Source organism: Nematolebias whitei, chromosome 1 (genome assembly GCF_014905685.2).
Source record: "Nematolebias whitei isolate Nwh7 chromosome 1, NemWhi1, whole genome shotgun sequence".
NCBI classification, from domain to species: Eukaryota; Metazoa; Chordata; class Actinopteri; order Cyprinodontiformes; family Rivulidae; genus Nematolebias; species Nematolebias whitei.
This window is the reverse complement of record NC_056498.1, coordinates 35628390-35647790: the sequence shown is the minus strand read 5'-3', so window position 1 is coordinate 35647790 and position 19401 is coordinate 35628390. Positions and strand designations below refer to the sequence as shown.

The 19401-nt window shown below is 39.8% G+C and overlaps 2 protein-coding genes across 2 annotated transcripts in view; one reads left to right on the top strand and one right to left on the bottom strand.

Annotated features, from left to right (window-relative positions):
- The window catches only part of LOC119409388, a 16224-nt gene extending 1021 nt beyond the window's left edge, over positions 1-15203 (bottom strand). Inside the window, exons 1-8 of the mRNA XM_037676307.1 lie at positions 15178-15203; positions 14175-14282; positions 12722-12767; positions 12551-12626; positions 12273-12371; positions 10667-10683; positions 10222-10358; positions 1914-1980 (exon numbers count right to left, since the gene is read on the bottom strand). Coding sequence (XP_037532235.1) covers positions 1914-1980; positions 10222-10358; positions 10667-10683; positions 12273-12371; positions 12551-12626; positions 12722-12767; positions 14175-14282; positions 15178-15203 — 576 coding nt within the window. The remainder of the gene's footprint in view (positions 1-1913; positions 1981-10221; positions 10359-10666; positions 10684-12272; positions 12372-12550; positions 12627-12721; positions 12768-14174; positions 14283-15177) is intronic.
- Positions 15204-15527: 324 nt separating this feature from the next.
- On the top strand, positions 15528-18222 carry zgc:101765 (uncharacterized protein LOC450036 homolog). The gene is made up of 5 exons (XM_037684022.1): positions 15528-15775; positions 15879-16024; positions 17571-17710; positions 17797-17955; positions 18037-18222. Exons 1-5 carry the CDS (start codon positions 15537-15539, stop codon positions 18214-18216), a joined length of 864 nt encoding a protein of 287 aa, XP_037539950.1. The 5' UTR covers positions 15528-15536; the 3' UTR covers positions 18217-18222.
- The last annotated feature ends 1179 nt before the right edge of the window (positions 18223-19401 follow it).

Sequence of the window (19401 nt, the reverse complement as noted above, 5' to 3'; positions counted from 1 at the left end):
CCCGGAGTTCCTTAAGGCTCTGGATGTTGTAGGGTTGTGTTGGCTTACGTGACTTTGCAATATTACGTGGACATCGGGGGCAGTTCCCCTGGATTGGCAGACTGGGGTGGTGGTCCCCCTATTCAAAAAGGGGGACCGTAGAGTGTGCTCCAACTACAGGGGGATCACACTCTTAAGCCTCCCTGGTAAGGTCTATTCGGGGGTTCTGGAGAGGAGGGTCCGTTGGATAGTCGAACCTCAGATTCAGGAGGAGCAGTGCAGTTTTCGTCCTGGTCGTGGAACACTGGACCAGCTCTACACCCTCAGCAGGGTCCTAGAGGGTGCGTGGGAGTTTGCCCAACCAGTCTACATGTGCTTTGTGGACTTGGAGAAGGCATTTGACCACGTCCCTCGGGGAGCCCTGTGGGGGGTACTCTGGGAGTATGGGGTACCAAGCCCTTTGATACAGGCTGTTAGGTCCCTGTATGACCGGTGTCAGAGCCTGGTCCGCATTGCCGGCAGTAAGTCGGGCTTGTTCCCAGTGAGAGTTGAACTCCGCCAAGGTTGCCCTTTGTCAACGATTCTGTTCATAACTTTTATGGACAGAATTTCTAGGCGCAGCCAAGGTGTTGAGGGGATCCGTTTTGGTGGCCTTAGGATTGCGTCTCTGCTTTTTGCAGATGATGTGGTCCTGTTGGCTTCATCAGATTGTGATCTACAGCTTTCGCTGGAGCGGTTTGCAGCTGAGTGTGACGCGGCCGGGATGAGGATCAGTTCCTCCAAATCCGAGGTCATGGTCTTGAGCCAGAAAAGGGTAGAGTGCCCTCTCCAGGTCGGGGAGGAGGTCCTGCCCCAAGTGGAGGGATTTAAGTATCTCGGGGTCTTGTTCGCGAATGAGGTAAAAATGGAGCGTGAGATCGATAGAGAAGTCTGGGCCTCCCTACTTAGGCTGCTACACCCGCGACCCGACCCCGGATAAGCGGAAGAGAATGTATGGATTTTCATTATTCTGAAAATGTCCAGGTTATTGGATAAAAAGAAACAGATTTTAAAAAAATGAAAAAAATGTGTTGATCTTGATGGAAAATTTGTGTGAACATTTGCTTCCTTTGAAAAATGAAAATACAAAGAACGTATGGGTGGTTTAAAATCTTTGCATAGCACCACCAGTAGATAGTAGTAGTTATCTCAGTAAGAGATCAGCGTTAATAAACTAAAACTATATAGACTAAAAGAAAATGTGAATCCATTTTTGTAACTGAGTATAAATGAAGCTGCTATGAGGCTGTAGTAGGCTGCGCAAATAGGAAGTTATAAAAGTGTTCAATATTTTCTCTTGAACTTGTTTGCGACACACTTTATTCTGAACACATTCAAACTTACTCCATTTAAAAACTGTCAGATTTGTCCTCGTTTGTCCTCCTTAGTAAATAAAAACTCACAGTTTGCGTCATTTTTACCATTTTCTACAAATGCTATTATAAAAAAATCTCGAGATTGAAAAGGTGGAAATCAATCTGAGCGGACAAAGTGTACGAACACAGGATGAGATTAAATGAAAGTCCACGGACGTGACGGAGCGGAGGAGGGTAATTTGTGGACTTAGTTGCTAATCAGACTGAAGCACATCAGCAGAAACACTCACACACTCACGTACACACAACTAAACTTTAACTCGTACAATCTGATGTCATGCCATTATTACCCATAATCACCCTTGTTATCCTGCCTTTCTGTGCTAATGCTAGCCTGAGGGCTGCAAGAAAGATGGCAATGCAACGAGTGTAAACCTATTAATAAACGCATTAAAAAGGAAATGAAATGAGATGGAAACAGGATGAAGGATAATCAGAAGAAGATAAATCGAAATAATACTAAGCTTGACTCTTTGGTCTGAAGCAGAAAAAACATGACAAATCAGTTAAAAGCATCACCTCATCAACAAGCGTTGGATCTTCATTGACCTCTTCCTCTGTGCACTCATAGTCCAAATCCACTTTGCTGTAGAACAGAACAGAACTTTACTGTCATGGTTTCCAGAAACAAAGGCACAGTAAACAGATCTTTAATTTGCAAGAACGAGGAATAAAGTTAGCCCTCAGGTGAAGGAGTTTGTTTATCTTGTGGTCTTGGGTGATGGTAAGATGGAGTGAGAGGTGAACTGCCGGCTCAGAGCCTTGTCCTCAGTATTGAGCGTGTTGTGTCAGTTGGTCACGGTGAAGAAAGACGTGACTCAAAAACAAAGCTCTTGATTTACTGATCTGTCTACGTTTTAACCCTAACCTCAGTGGAGGGACTGTGTATATTCTCCGGTCTAGGAACACCATGGGGTATTTCAGTAGGTGGAGGGAGGGATGGATATATTATGAATCCTCCTGAGACCTTGCATCCTAATGTTGAGATCATGGGATTTAGACAGATGATTCTTTTTCAGGAGGACTAGAAATATGTATATTATTTAAACGTTAGGTTTTGAATTATTTAGAGTTGTGTATTTGCAATCCTTCTTGTTAGGTTTTTGCCTTCTTTCATGTTAGGTTTTAAATCATTTTGCGTTGGGTTTTTGCATTGGTTCCTGTTCGGTTTTGCATGGTATTGAGTTAGGGTTTTGTTTTTGTGTCAAGTTTAGCTTTTTTTGCATTAGCCTTCATTCAAGGTCAAAGGAAAAGTTTGCAAGACAGTTGTGAGACCAGCTATGTTGTATGGTTTGGAGACAGTGGCATTGACAACAAAGACAGGAGAAAGAACTGGAGTGTTGCAGAAATGAAGATGTTGAGGTTCTCCTTGGAAGTGACAAGAATGAATAAGATTAGGAATGAGATCATCAGAGGTGCAGCACAGGTTGAACAACTGGGAGATAAAGTTAGAGAGACCAGACTGAGATGGTTTGGACATGTCCAGAGGAGGGACAGTGGGAATATTGGTAAAAAGACGTTAGAAATGCAGCTGCCAGGAAAAAGACAGAGGAGATATATGGATGCAGTTAGAGAGGACATGGAGGTAGTTGGAGTGAGGACAGAGTGAGAAGGAGGAGGATGACTCGCTGTGGAGACCCCTGAAGAGGGAAAAGCTGAAAGAAGTAGGCTTTTGCCTTCATTCGTGTTGGGAGGAAATTAAAAATGTGCATCAAGCAAAACTGGCCAGTGGAGTGGTCATCAATTCTCTTGCAATGACCACTGACACCCCTCATTGCCAAACAGTAAATCATTAAAAGGCACTCCTAACGCATTAAAAAGCAGAAAACCCCAGAATGGTCTCTAGAACTCATCCTTTTCAGTTCCAATCTTTCAAGCAGGTTAAACATAAAAGTGAATCATCCGTGGCTCCAGGGCTTCATGTAGACACACATCAGCGATGAAGCAGGAAGCTTCTGGAAACAGACTTGACTGTGTGTGTGTGTGTGTTATATTGTAACCGTTGTCTGAACTTGAACCTTTGGGTTTTTTCTGTGTAGCATCACTGAATATTAAGGAATAGTTTCCTGTTAAATGCTACTATCGCTGCAGGCCGTGCCGTTTGTTCGGATGTTTACACAGTTTGTGCCTCTGGGCGTGTGCAGGTAGGAAAAGGAGAAGCTCCAGTTTACATAAGTTCAGCGCAAACTGAAGTAGCTTGTTTATGCGTGAGTGCACGTTTGAAATAATCATTTACGCCCCGGTGAGCTGACAGTCGGAGTGATTGAGGTGGCGCCCGTTTGCCTCTTGTATGATTTCTTGCAAATTTCCCTTTTGGAAAAGAAATAAAGCAATCTTCTCTTTCATGACAGCAAGAGTCGCTGAAGCGTGTTTGTGTGTAAAACAAAATGTTCATCAATGAACATGTGAGCGTTTGGACAGAAACTGAACGATGCTGTTAATCTGTACAAGCAGCTGATTGATGCAGAAACACAATGTGTTGACATTAAAATGAAAGATAGGAAACAGATAATGTCAGCTTTACACACCCATGTTTTTGTCAGCACATTACACCTCATTGCAATCCAAGACGAAGCCAATAATGACGAGATGCAGGGTTGTCAAACTCAGTTACAAACGGGGTCCAACATTAAAAACTTGGTTCAAACTAAGTTTCAATCAATACATTAACTCAAGTAAAAAAAAAAAAGACATCATTTTGGTGGAAAGTTCCTCATCAAGAGTTTGAAGAGTCTCATTTGACGTTCTCTGTTGCTCCTTACACATCAAAATTAAAGATTACTGAAAAAATAAATACATTTGGGCTTCAAAGTCGGCCAACTGTGTTGAGAAGTCTGCACTAAATTAAGTATGCTTGTTTTTTAAGCAAAATGAGAGGTGATAAAAAAAAATACCTTGCATCTCAAACATCTTCTTAGGGGCCAGATAAAATGTTTACAAGTGCCAAATTTGACCCTCGGGCCTCGAGTTTGACACATGTAAAGGTTTGGATGATATGAAGTCACCCATTCATTCAACCTTTATTTATACAGGTTAGTCTCATTGAGGACTCATTTTCAAGAGAGACCTGTTTTAAACAAAGAACACAGATGAGATCCAGGCTCGACTACTGCAACTCCCTGTTTACTGGAATACCCAGCAAAAACCTTCAGAAGCTTCAATATATTCAAAACAAATCATTTTATTGAGAGCTCGTAAATTTGAACATATTACACCCATTCTCCATAACCTCCATTGGCTTCCTGTCACCTACAGAATTCAGTACAAAATTGCTCTCATCACCCATCAGTGTTTATACGGAAATTCACCAGATTATCTGAAGGACCTTCTTGCTCCATATTCATCCACCCGGTCCCTATGATCACAGAACAGTCATCTCCTCCACCTTCCACGAACTAAATTAAGGACCATGGGAGATCGGGCAATCTGTGTGGCTGCCCCCCGCCTCTGGAACTCCCTCCCTGACTTTCTGAGAGCTCCACAATCATTGACTGACTTTAAAAAAGGCTTAAAGACTTTTCTTTTTAAGCAAGCCTATTCTGCCTCCACATGATTGTATCACTGATTTTAGTTGATTTTATCATTGATTTTAGTTGCACTCTGTAGCACTTTGAGATTTTTGTTAATGAAAAGTGCGTTACAAATTAAATTCATTATTATTATTATTAGATGAGGTACGCACAATTGACAATCATATAAAAAGCATATACAATGAAAGTAAATAGAATAAATTGTATAAAAGCGAAACAAAATAAAAAACAGCTACCAGTACATTGTAAAGTGGTGTAAAGTGCTACAAACAGGAACAGGAACAAGAAACCGTTTATTATTGCTACACCTTAACATTGTTTGATGTTAAAAAAACGAAAAATTAAGATGGAATTGATTTGTAGGATGGTTTCAGGACCATCCTACTGAGCTAAAAAAGCAGTGCGCTCAGCTGTAAATGCTCTTGTGTATCAGTGTGTAAGTTGAATCTGATCATGTACAAGCCAAATGACTGATGTGCTGATTTCTGTTGGATTTATTATAATTTTTATACATTGCCGATTGAACAGAATGAGCCTGTGCGATGGGTTTGGCCCGTGAGCCACCAGTTGATGATCTATTCAATTTAATTCAGTTTATTTATATAGCGTCAAATCACAACAGAAATCATCACAGGGCACTGAACAGAAACATTCATATACATGTAACGTTCTAGATTAGAGGGTGAGCTGACTGAAGGAAAGACTCCGTACAGCACTTTGGTTGGCCTTGTCGCTGTTTTAAGTGCTCTATAAATAAAGTGGTATGGTATGGTATACTGTATTGTAATTGTAGGAGCCATTTATCTTGTTTTTCTGTTTATCTCCACTAGAGGGTGTATTTCATTTTGCGTACTGAATATGTCAGCAGAAGCAGGTGGTAACTTAAGGGCAGGTGTGATTCTGTTCTGGTGTTGCTAATGAGAAGGGGCAAACAAGTTTCTACTGTGCGTGGTTTAGAGTCAAGGCAGATTCATTTGTTTTCTAAATGGAATGGCAATGTAAAGACATTGTGAGGGAAATAAATGATTTTATGATTTATAAGTCGAAATGAAGATCTGCATAGTGAATCTTGATTGAGCGCACGTAAAACCAAAGCCTACCAGGAACAACAGCAACCAGTAGCCTAAAATATAGGATTTTAGCTGCTACAATTAGGTAGAAAACTGCCTCATTTGGAAGAAGATCCCCCCCCAATCCTGCTGCGCTGTTTCAACATAGTGGTGAAGTAAACCCCACACCGGAGGAGGCTATTGGAGCCGCCGGGTAAAAGGAATACGACGACAAAAGGGAACAAGGAGTTGGAATCGGTGCCACAAGAGTGCAGGGGAACCAGACGTCAGCTGGTGTTGGAATTGGAGCCAACTGGAGCTGCATGGATCGCACCATTGTGAGTCAGCACTGATGTCTATGAATGGCCATTATAATTATGTGTGCGCACAAAGGTTCATATTCAAATCCAATGCATTGCTAGCAGGCTCAGGACTGCTTTAAAAATAAAAATAAAAAAAAGAGAGAGAGCTCTCTATAAATAAACAAAACTTCCAGCCATTATGGCAGAAAAGGAACAAACTGATGTGGATCAGTGGGATCAAAATGACTGTGTGGGTGGAGAGGAAAGGGCTCAGAAGGAGACTGAAAAAAGAGAGGTGAAATGAACAGCCAAAGCTTTGGTGATGAAAATAATTTAGAAGGTGAAAGGAAAACCCAAGTTAAATAAGCTTACAAAATTAAGACAAACCATTACTGTGTTAAAAAATGACAAGTGTGTAAATGACATTAAGGAAGAATTTCAAAGGTTTTTGGGTTTGTCTGAAGAAACGTGCAATGTACACAAGGTTTTGTTGGGTTTATTGCCTGTCGATGAAGCACAGAAGCATGATGTATGGTTTCAAGCTAAAATGTTCATGAATTTGTTGCTGCTACTCATAAATGGTTGTCTGAGGCTCAAGGTTGCTCAGCCACAGTACCTGATGATATTAAACAGAATGAGAGTAAAATTAATAATGAAGCTGAACCCAAGGCTGCCAGTGGTGAACTGATGGAGGTGCTGCAGATTGAACCTCATGACAGCATTTCAAATGTTTCATTCAGATTTTCCAGGAGACCTGGGAGTCAAAAGGGTTCTTCTATTACAAATTCCTCCTCAAGCAGACTCAGTACTTTCTGAACAAATAAAGGCAGAAGCAGAAAGGGCTGCGCTCTTGGCTTGTGCAGCTGCTTTAAAGGAAAAGCGTGCCCTGGAGGAGCAGGAATACCTGTTGAAGAAAAAAAGGGAACAACCAAAATAGCTGCCGCTAATGGCAAGCTAGTAGTGCTAGAGGGCAGCACTAAAGGCAGCATTACATCTAAGCACTCTGATGGAATGGACTCATATGTTAGAAAAGGTGCTAAACCCAAGGTAAAACCTACTTTCCTCATTTCACACAACTTATTACCAAGACTTCACAGAAGCTTCATGAGAATGCTGGACTGCTGTTTGATAAAAGGTTGTGTCAGATCTAAACGCAGCCTATGAAAGACGTATCCCAGCTCAAGTGGGTGACACCGTTTTGACTACTTTTGTGTCACAAATGGCTCCCCCTGCTGTCCAAAGCTCTAAATATTCAGTTACTTTACCAGAAACGAATACTGCCTCTCAAAACACTCAGCTTCCATCAAATCAAAAGCAACCTACTGGAGACCTCTACAGTGTGTTGACACAACAGAATGACATCACAGCTCTTCTGGTTCAAATGCAGACAAGCCAGTCTCTACCACATTGAGAAGTTCCCATCTACGATGGAGATCCTCTACAGGTCAACTCCTTTATGAAAGCCTTTGAACATTGTGTGGAGGCAAAGACCACTTGTAAAGGAGACTGCTTGTACTACCTTGAACAATACACCAGGGGACAACCAAGAGACCTCATACGCAGTTGCCTTCACATGACTGCAGAAAGAGGATTTGCTGCGGCCAAGCGACTCCTCAAAGAACACTTTGGCAATGAGTTTAATATTACTGCAGCCTACATGGAACAAGTCAAGGGTTGGCCCAACATTAAAGGTGAAGATGCTAAAGCGTTAAAAGCATTCGGACTGTTCCTTCGTGAATGTTGCAATGCAATGGAGGAACTGCAGTATTTAGAGGAGTTAAGCATGCCAGCCAACATGAGAATCTTGGTTCAAAAGTTTCAGGCAAATGAGATTTTTGAGAGAACTGGTCAAAGAGCATGTTTCCCAGATATTGTTGATTTTATTGAACATCAGATTCGGATTATATCAGATCCAGTTTTTGGAGATAAACACAATATACAGCCTGCTAGGGGAATCGCAAGACCTAGCAAAAACCTCAAAGGTCCCAGTTTAAAAGAAACGGCTTTGTCACCCATGTTTCTGTTAATGATGAATGTACGCTGCCTTCTCTCAAATGAAATGTGCGTTAACAGATTAAACTCCTTCCCCTGTCTGTATTGTGCACAGGATAGTCATGCATTGGAACAATGTCAGCAATTGGGAAAAAGGTCACAGAGAAAAACTAGACTTTCTAAAGGAAAAGGGTCTATGTTTTGGCTGCCTGAACACAGGACATTTAAGAGTCGTGATAAGCTCATCACTTGAAAACACTGCAGCCCAAAGCATCCCAGTATTTTGCACATTGGACAGAAGGAAAAGGCTCATCAGAACGAGTTTGATCAGGCATCAAAACACTGTAAAACCTCCTCTACTTGTGGTCATACAGGGGCTGGCCACCATAAGGGTATTCTTCCCATCTTGCCTGTACAAGTGAAGAGTTTAAATGGAACTAAGGTCATTAAAATGTATGCCTTTCTGGATCCAGTGAGCAGATACATTCTGCTCTGAAATACTTCTTAATGAACTAAACATTCAAGGGCGTAAGGCTCAGATTCATCTCCGCACCATGGGTCACAGTAAAACAGTGACAACCTCCATCATTAAAGGGCTAGAGATTTCAGAATTAAGTGGTAAACAGAAATAAATGATTTTATGAGGTCGTGCCTCAAGTGGAGCAGTTCAAGCATCGCAAGGTTTTGTTCACGAGTGAGGGAAGAATGGAGATGGACAGACAGATTGGTGCAGCTTCCACAGTGTTGTGTACTCTGTGCCGGTCAGCTGTGGTGAAGAGAGAGCTGAGCTGTAAGAGGAAGCTCTCTGTTTACCAGTGTCGGTGTCTGCCTACGTTCCTACCCTCACCTATGGTCACAAACTCTGGATGGTGACTGAAAGAACAAGACTGTGGATACAAGCAGTTGAATTTATTTATTTATTGTAAGGTAGCTGGGCTCTTGAAGTAAAGCCGCTGTTCCTCCACATCAAAAGAAACCCATTGACATGGTTCGGAAATCTAGCTAGGATACCTCCTGGACGCCTCCTAGGGAGGTGCTACAAACATGTCCAACTGGGAGGAGACCCCCTGGAAGACCCAGAACGCACTGGAGTGACTATGTCTCTTGGCTGGCTGGGGAATGTCTTGAAAATGTTGGGTTACTTTGGAAAAAGATGTCTGTGCCTGTGATGGTTGGCTGGATGGTTGGATGGATAGAAAGATGGATGGATTGATGGTTGGACGTACGGATGGATTGATTGATGGACTGATTCATTGACGAATAAATGGATGGATGGACAAACAGATGAATGGATTGATTGAAGGATGGATCGATTGATTGCCGGATGGCAGGACAGATGGATGGATTGATTGACGGATGGACAGACTGATAGATTGATGGATGGATAGGGAAATGGATTGATTGACGAATAGACAAACGGATGGATGGATGGATGGCTTGATTGACAGATGAACAATGGATAGACGGATGGATGGATGGATAGACAAAAGGATGGATGGACTGATGGACAGCTGGACGATGGATTGATTGATGGATGGACAAATGGTTGGATTTATTGACGGATGTATGGATGGATTGAAGGATGGATTGACAGATGTATGGATTGATTGATTGACAGATGGATAAATTGATGAATGGATAAATGGATGGATTGTCAGATGGATGGCTTGACTGACGGATGGATGGATTGATTGATGGATGGATTGATTGATGGATGGATTGATTGACGAATGGATGGATGGAACTCTGTCACAAACTGATATTTTCAATGGGTCCATCCAAAGAAAGATACACTTGACAAATTATGAAATCTTAATTTCCATTCATGTTATTCAATGTTTGATGTTTAACAACAGTTGGGTTTAAGTTTAATGTAAAACATTTTAGCTGAAATACTCCTATTCATGAATACAACCGATAGCTTCAGATTAATTTCAGTAAATGTTACATTCACCTGGTTACATGTCTGTTGTTTTCACCTTCCATACAGTCGGTTAACTCCTTTAAGACGGCCTCCTCTAGTGGCGAGTCTCTGCAACGGCGCTTTGGTCGAGGCTCATCAGAAACTCTGGAGATGGGTGGCATTCCCTCCTTTTCCATAAAAACGTACAATAAAGACATTTTATAAAGCTCTGCTTTGTATATTTGTAACACTAATACACTTACTTATGTCATAAGATGCATATAAGATTGTGTTTTATTATATTTGATACGAAACGGGACAAAAGAACACACGTTCCAAATCTGCAGCGTTGATGTTTTCATTCATGGTGCAATATAATACAGTATATTATATATGGTACAATATAACTAAAAATAAAAATGTGTTTATATGAACTGAATACAAGCCAATAGTAACACTCCAGTTGTTTAATGTGAACAACATAAAAATAACTCACCTCCTCTGGATGCTTCCCTGAAACAAGATGAAAAACTTTGTTAGATGTTTGTGTCCCAGAACATCCACAGAACCTGCTCTTCACCACAGAAACACTCGTGTGAATGTTTATGAAACATTCACTCTGTTGAGATCCATTTTTCTTCAGTACATTTTTCCATGTGATTCTCGTCCCGCAGTTTTTCAGCTATTTCACCAAATCATAAATCAAAACGTTCGGCTCTTTCAGGACAATCCTGCTACGACTTTTGTTATTGGTGCAACTTTAGCTTTTTGAAATATTTAGCCTTTTCTGCCATTTTTTTTTTCATAGATAATGAATTGAGCTCATTTTACATTCTTCAAATCTTTAGCTGTTTCCAACCTTTTACTGCTGCTTTCACATTTTGTTCTGGCTCAGCTTCTTTCAGCTTCCTTGTGCAAATTTAACAATTTTTTCCAGCTACTTTCAGCTGTTTGTGCTCCTTTCAGACTCTTTCTGCTAACTACAACATTTTTGTGCTTCTTCTAACTTCTTCCTGCTAATTTCAGCTTCTTATGCCCCTTTCACTTGATTTCTGCAAGTTTCAGCTTTTTCTGCAAATTCAGCTACTATTTAACTGTTTTTGTGCTAATTTTAGCTTTTTCAGCCAATTCCACGTTTTGCATGCATTTAAACTTTTTTCAGTCTCATCCAGAAAAAAAATCAGCTCTTTCCACTTCCTTCTGGTAATTTCAGCTTCTTTCTGCCTTTTTATCTAAGTTTCAGCATTTTTTTTTTTGCTCCTTTCAGCTTTTTTCAGATAATTTCCATTATTTTGTGCTCATTTCTGCTTCTTTCACTGTAATTGGGCAAATTTATGTTCTTTCTGCTTTCTTCTGCTTAAGCTTGTTCTACCTTAGCTACATTTTTTTTAGCTAATTTCAGCTGTTTTCAGATAAATTCAAGTTTTTTTATGGTATTTTTTGCTACTTTCAGCCTAATTAACTTCTTAAGCTAATTTCAGCTTTTTATGGCTCCTTTCAACTTTTTTCTGTTTCAGCTTTTTCTGATCATTCAGCTACTATTTAGATGTTTTCATGCTAATTTTAGTTTTTTCAGCTAACTTCACTTTTTTTTTTTTTTTAGCTTTTTTCAGCTTATTCCACTTCCTTCTGGTAGCTTAAGCTTCTTTCTGCATTTTCAACTACTTTTCAGTTGTTGTTTTTTTCTAATTTCAGCCTTTTTTAGCTACTTTTTGTGCCCATTTCTGGTTATTGAAACCTAATTCAACAAATGTGTTCATTCTTTCTTCTGCTAATTTAGGCTTGTTCTTTCATTTCTTCATGTTTTTTAAGCTAATTTCAGCTGTTTTTCAGCAAGTTCATCTGCAATAAGCATTCATACTGCATTTTTGCAGGAAATGCAATTTCTCTAGTTTTACTTTGAAGCTTCTCTACTGGTTTAAAAAAAAAAAAGCTATAAAGAAATATAAATGTACAAGTTTTGGTAATCAGAATAACATTATAGTTTTTTTTAAAGAAGCCACCTTTCTCTTTGTAGAAATAAACATAAAAAGGAATCTCCCGTAAAGTGACTTGTCACATTTTCAGTGGTTTTACAGCGCTTTCATTGTTTTTGTCCTCACCTTTGTGCGTGTTCTTCTCCACGTAGAGGATGATAACGAATGGGTAGAGTCTCGGCCTCTTCACTCTGTGTTTGTGCACTTTTCTCCAGCACTTCTTGTCTGGTTTGTTGGAGTTAACAGCTACAAACGTCTACCTCTGAACGTGAGCATTTATCAGCACATTTTATACTATTTCAAACAGTTTTCTAGACAAAACACACGTATAAAACCAAACGTACGAGTGATGAATAGAAAAGGTAGCGCAGCGATGATTAGGATGGATGACGGGTGAAAGATACAAGGAAAAACAACGTAGTGAGTGGTGGAAAAGGGCTCCAGGTGGTCCAGATTACCAAGAACTGTTCTGATAATGTCCTGAAAGAAAACGAGAAGTAAAAAAGTCATAAAGAATTAATGAAACATTTAATGTAACAAAAACAAACATGGCTGCAGGACAGCATTACTATTACCTCCATCTCTTGATTGAAGCATTTTCCTTTCAAAACTTCCTCTCCACTGATGAAACATGTCCAACACGTCACGTTTATTATTTAAATTTTATATAATAAGAATAAAAAAAAAACATGTTTTCTAGCTTCGTACTGATTAGATCGTTACTAAATGTCCCTTGGCATTGTTAAACAAAAGCTTTAGCTGTTTAATATAAAAAGCTATGACAAATTTGGCTCTGAGGGTCAAAAATAAATAAATAAATCAACGAGTATGAGAAAAACCGATAGTCTTTAAAGATCAAGTCCAGTTTGAATATATACAAACGCATTGTGTGAGATTGGTTGATTAAATGCTAATTGCGAAAGCTTGTTTCTGTAATTTGTGTAAATGTTTATAAATTATTCTCACCAACGAGATCCGTTTTTCTTTCATACGCAACTCAATGTTTCTACCATTTCAACGTACCAAAACGTTCAGCTCGCTCAGGACATTCCTCGTATTTTTGCATCTTAGCCTTTAGCCTACTTAGCTTTGTCGGCCATGGTTTTCCCACTGAAAATGAAGGAAGCTTTCTGCAAGTATTTGAAACTCATTTTGAACTTTTACACTCATTTTACAGCCGTTTACGGCCATACCACTCTGAACACGCCCGTGTCTCGCCTGATTTCTGAAGCTGAGCAGGGTCAGGACTTGGACTGGAGACCGCCTGTAAGCTCAAGGGCCGAGATGGTGTAGACTTGATAGAGCAGCCGACTTGGGACCAGAAAGTCGCACATTCAACTCCCAGTCATGCATGCCTACATGATGTGGTGCCCTTGAGCAAGACGCCCTCACTGCTCCCCGGGCACTTGCATAACTGCCCACTGCACCACCTGGGTGTATCTCAGGTGTGATGGGTTAAATGAAGAGAAATAAATTAAGAGAATGAGACTAACCTGTATAAATAAAGGTTGAATTAATTAATTTCATCATAATGTATGATATACCACAATGACGGTAACACTTTATTTATAATAATTTCAAGTTTTAATGATCCTTTCGGCTTCTTTCCGCTAAATTTAGCTTTTTAAGATGGCGTTTTCCAGCTAATTGTTCTGCTAATTTCAGTTTATTTGTAATTATGATCTTTCTGCTCATTCCTGTTTAGCTGTTCAACTCGTTAACAGTTTAGCAATTAACCATTTTCAGCAGCTTTCAGCAAAACATTCTTCAGCGATCGGGGTTGTATTCACGATTGGGGAATATTTTACACATTTTTTACTTCATCAAATCTATGTGGAGAAATGTGACTTGGATTTAAAAAAAAAAAAAAAAGAGGTAGCTTAAAAAGTTTCCTTGAGAAATTTATAATTAACTATTTACAGATTATGTGTTGGTGTTTTCTTCAGTGCTTAAAGAAATGATACTTGGAAATTGAATACTTAAAGTGAACTCTCAAAGATTAGTTAAAAGTTGTAAATGCTGTCTTGCCTGCAGATGATTCCTCCTCTAATCTTGAATTTGTAGATGAAACTACCGGCCTTTAAAAAACGGGTTTCTGGGACGGGGAAGGAGAAGGGCTGCAGTGGCATGGCTGACCTGTAGCAAATTTTAAAATGATTTACGATTTAATTTATCTTTTATGAATACCAACTAGATACAATATTTTTCAAACCAACCGGCGCAAAGCAAAATATACTGTACTGTTATTTCTCCCGGTCCTAAAATTACCGTAATGTTCACAGAAAAATGGCGACCACAAATTTTCGTCGTCCACTCGTTTCAACCTCCCGCAGGACTTCAACGGTTAAAACCCTAACTGTCAATCAAACTCTCAAGGTGCCTCGGGATTCGTTCTGTACCCACTAATCCCGCCTCCGTGCTACTTGAGCTGCTTTGATTGGCTAATTTGTTTTCCAATCAGCGTCGCCGGGGCTGATGTCGCTATGGTGACGGCAAAAAAAAACCCGCCCAAACTCTGTCACGTGACCGTCAGCCGTCAGTACAGGCTAGGTTGTCCAGCAACAACATTGGTGTGACTTTTTCTACGTTTTTGCTTTTAAAATATCAGTTTTTAAAGAAAAAAAAAAAAGGTTTATTAATTGAAGTTTTTTTAATTGTTTAACAGGCGTGTCCTAGAAGGTCGGAAAAGTAAATTACGGATATTTATTCTGAAACTAAGGTTTGTTATATACAGTTTTCAAGCTTTAGTGTAAATTACTGCGTAGCAGCTGTGTATCTGTTTATTGTATGCTAACATCAACTTGTACTTTACTTTAGCATGGGTTATTGTATGCTACCATGTGTGTGCTCGGTTGTCTGTTGTGTTAGAAAAATATCTCGCATACATCTTAAGATTTTGGTTAAACTTGGATGTACATTTACAACTAACTAACTTTTGGAATCACCTCAATTCAAGGTGAGCTCTAATCAACTTTGACCAACATAAAACTGGCTATAACTCGGCTACATTTTTTTCCAGATATGCTAAAACTTGGTGTGGTAGTAGCTGGGAGTCATCCTCAGCTCATACTTCAAGTGCTAACAGATCACTCAAGATCTTGCAATATTGCATAAGATCGCACGTAACGTGCACAAAGTTTGACTAAAATGACGTAACGTTGACATTTTTAATCTTGGACTACAACTCTGGCATGTAAAGTTGTGGGTTTAAGCGTGTCATTTGAACTTTGTATCTTGAGAGACTAAGACAAGCGTGTCTCAACGTGACTAACATGAAGAAATACATAAAATTAAATTGATATTTTTGCTTCGGTCATGATAAAAAAAAAGACTCAAATGTTTTTTTCTGTTTGACAGAGTTGGGCAGACCAGGTAGTTCAGTTTTGACCGATGTCTTCGTTCCCGTCAGTTGTCCTAAACACAGGACATCAGATGCCCGTCCTGGGTTTGGGGACCTACAAGCTGTGTGGACCTGAGGAAGTATTTCAGGCGGTGGATGCTGCTCTGGCTGCTGGATACAGGGCTTTTGACAGTGCAGCTGTCTACCGCAATGAAGTGGACTTGGGTAAAGCCTTGCGAGAACTCCTACCCAAACACGGCTTGACCAGGGAGGATGTATTCATAACAAGGTGATTTTAACTGAGGCGCTATATCTAATATTGACTTTTAAGTAAAACAGAAGTTGCACAGATTAACAAATCTCTCAACAGACTTCTCTCTGTTTTAACACAGTAAGCTGGGCCCTAAGGATCAGGGTGAGAAGGCCATGGAAGGCGCCCTCCACAGTTTGTCTCAGCTGAACTTGGGTTACATTGATCTCTATCTTATCCACTGGCCTGGTACACAAGGACTGCCAGTCACCGACCAACGCAACCCAGGTAGAGGGCAACTTGCATCACCATTTACCTTGGAAGCATCACCATTTAATAAGTATTTGGACTTAAAGTCATAGCAGTCCTTAATGGAATGCATCTTGTCAGCCTCCTTTCATGCCAGGAAGATGACAGAGATGTAACCTTAGAAAATAACAGTAAAGCACAATCGCTTGCAATATTTTCACACTCGGTATGTGCTGAAGATGACGGTCAAAGCAGATGGCTGCTTGTCCTGTGCTTGGTTCTGCTTGGAGGTTTCTTCCTTTAAAAATGAAGGTTTTCCTTTCCACTGTTGCCATTGTGCTTGCGCATGATGGGAGGCTGCGACAAAATGAAGATTCAACATGTCTGCTGGCTTCCTTAGATAGAGAACTTCACTAATTGGCATTTCTATGTATGTGTAAAGTGCCCTGAGTCAACTTTGTTGTGATATGGCGCTATATGAAAAAACTGGATTGAAATTGAATTGACTTTCAGCCACTAAAATGTCGAATTAGTGTCTTTAAAGTAGTTCATGTCAAGTATTATTAGTCTGTAAGAGTTTTTGTTGAACCATTTTTCATGTTACCTGTAAAACTGACAAAAAGAAGGATTTGCTGAGCGAATGTTATGTTTAAAAATCCCTTTTAGAGTGCAGACACTTGCTGGTTAATCCTTTTGAATATTTGGTTTGTTTTATAGTCAGTTTTAAAGAAACCAACTTTTAGTTTTACTGCTGGTTCTACATCGGATCGTGTAGGCCTGTCACGATAAACAATAAATCAATTAATCGCGTGATAAATGAAAATTGTCGACCTCATATTCATTTATTAGCTTTATCATTTCTTCGTGTCTCTACTGAAGACACTGGATGACAAAAAGCTCAACCTCGGTGCTCTTCACTGGCCCCTCCCTTTCTCTTTAAAATCTGTTTTAACCATCTAAAATCGTGTTTTTGTATCGTTAAAAGCAGCTAAGCCGAGAAGCTAAGCTACGAGCTAAGCTAACAGGCCAACCTTTGTAAAAAAAAAAAAAAAAACTGTTGAAACTCGTGCCTTTGTGTTAAAAGTTTTTCTCTGCAAAAAGAAGCTGAGAACTTGTTTACTGATTTTATTTTTTATTTTTATTAAAAGCTTTGTGTGAAAAATGCTATACTAAAGAGCTAAAACCACACCGAGCGTCCGCCATTTTGAAAACCGAAGAGAGACAGCCCATGTCACGTCAAGGGGCCTCCCTCCCATTTTTCTTAAAGAGACCTGTATCCATCCTTCAGTCTAAACAGTCTTATATTGCCATCGGTGGTCAAAAAAAGGTACTACATGCAAAACAAATTAAACATTTCTTCTTAAATTTGACAATAATTACAAATATTATCATTTATCGCAATAATTTCTGAGACAATTAATCGCCCAGCAAAATTTGTTATCGTGACAGGCCTAGGATCGTGGCTTACGTTTGGCAGTCGAGATCATTCTACTAAATGAAAAAGGGGTTAATTTATTCTCCACATTAAAGAAGCGGCTCTTTAGTAAAACGATGACGATTCACTCGAACTGACCTTGGATTCCAGGTAACCGAGCTCAGAGTTGGGTCGCACTGGAGGAGCTGCACGGTCAGGGGAAGCTGAGGTCCATCGGAGTGTCCAACTACACACCGGCTCACATGAGAGAGCTGATGCAAAGCTGCAAAGTTCCTCCTGCTGTTCTGCAGGTAAAATATAGGAAAGGAGAGCGCATAACCTGAAGCACACATCTTATGTAGGATTTATTTGTGAATGGGCTTTTCTTTTCCTCCAGGTAGAGTTTCACCCACAACTCTGCCAGCCAGAGCTGAGGAGTTTATGTAAGGAGTATGGAGTGTGCTTTCAGGCGTACTCCTCCTTAGGAAAAGGAGAGCTGCTCACTGACCCTCTAATCAACGAGGTGGCAAACGACTGCAAACGTACACCTGCACAGGTAGGATTACCTCCTCTGACAGTGGGGAATTCTTTTTAAGCTAGCGCTTTAAAGACGTTAATAGAGATTGTTCCCATCCAGGTTTTGTTGCGATGGGCGGCGCAGCAGGGCGTTCCTGTGCTCCCCAAATCATCCGATCCAGACAGAATTGAGAAGAACGCAGAAATCTTTGATTTCACTCTGAGCGACACAGACATGGACAGGCTGTCGGCTTTGGACTGTGGACACAACTTCTGCTGGGATCCATCAGAGGTGGCCTAAAGCTTCAGCTAGCAGAAGACAAATCTTCTCCCACGATGCCGTCTTTTCTCTCAGATTAAACTCTGGGAATCCACTGTGAAAGAAACAGGAAATGACTGAAAACTTTTAAGTTTTTGTGTTTTTAATTCTAGACGTTTTTTTTTTTTTTTACCCAAGATAAGATGTAAGTTAGGAAAATCATCTGGAGAACAACTTTAAGCTTTACTAATATTTTTAGTAGTTAGTCATTTTTTAAAGACATATTCTTTAAATACCTTTTTAAATGCATAGTTCAGATATTTTGAAGGGAAGTTTTCCATTCGGAACAATCAGTGTCTCACCTGTTGTAGATAACCCTTTGAACAGCTTCAGAGTTTATTTCTGACCAGATGGACAAGCTATCGGCTAGTCCAAGCATAAAAAATACACCATCTCACATCTGAAAACGGTTCCAATCTATAAAAAAAAGTCACAGCAGTTCATGCAAACACTATTTTATAAACTTTTACACCATCAGTTTTGCACAACATAGATTTATGTGGTTGTTTTTTAGCATAAATAGCAGCAGCAGCTAGCTGTAACTAGCAATCTTAGTTCAAGAAATAAAACGGCTAATTTGCACTGAGACACGACCAAAGTTAATAGCTACCAATCCAAAATAGTTTTGTGTTAGCTTTAGCTAACGCTCAGATTAGTCATCATCTTGTCATTGTAATCAGAATTAAACTGCATGCTAGCTGTGGCTAAGAGTTGTATTAGTTGTTAGCTTGCTAATCTGATCAGAATCAAATCATATTTTAGCCACTGTATGCTAGCTATAGCTAACACTTGGGATTAGTTAGCTTGCTGACCTAGTTAGAATTGGTCTATTTTAGCTGTAGCTAATTCTGGGATTAGTTAGCATGTTGATCTAGTTAGAATTAGACTGTGTGCTAGCTGTAGCTAATGCTTGGATTAGTTAGTTGCTCAAATTAGAATTGGACTGTATTTTAGCTGTAGCTAAAGCTTGGATTAGTTGGTTTGTTGCTCAAATTAGAATTAGACAGTATTTTATCTGTAGGTAAAGCTTGGATTAGTTAGCATGTTGATCTAGTTAGAATTACACTTTATGCTAGCTGTAGCTAACGCTTGAATTAGTTGCTCTAATTAGAATTAACTGTGTTAGTTGTAGCTAACACTTGGATTAGTTAGCATGTTGATCTAGTT

Bases quoted from the DNA above. Each gene is read 5' to 3' on its own strand.
- zgc:101765 (XM_037684022.1), top strand. From the start codon at position 15,537: ATGTCTTCGTTCCCGTCAGTTGTCCTAAACACAGGACATCAGATGCCC. The intron at 17,711-17,796 runs GTAAAATATAGG...CTTTTCCTCCAG, and splicing joins TTCCTCCTGCTGTTCTGCAG to GTAGAGTTTCACCCACAACT. The intron at 17,956-18,036 runs GTAGGATTACCT...GTTCCCATCCAG, and splicing joins GCAAACGTACACCTGCACAG to GTTTTGTTGCGATGGGCGGC.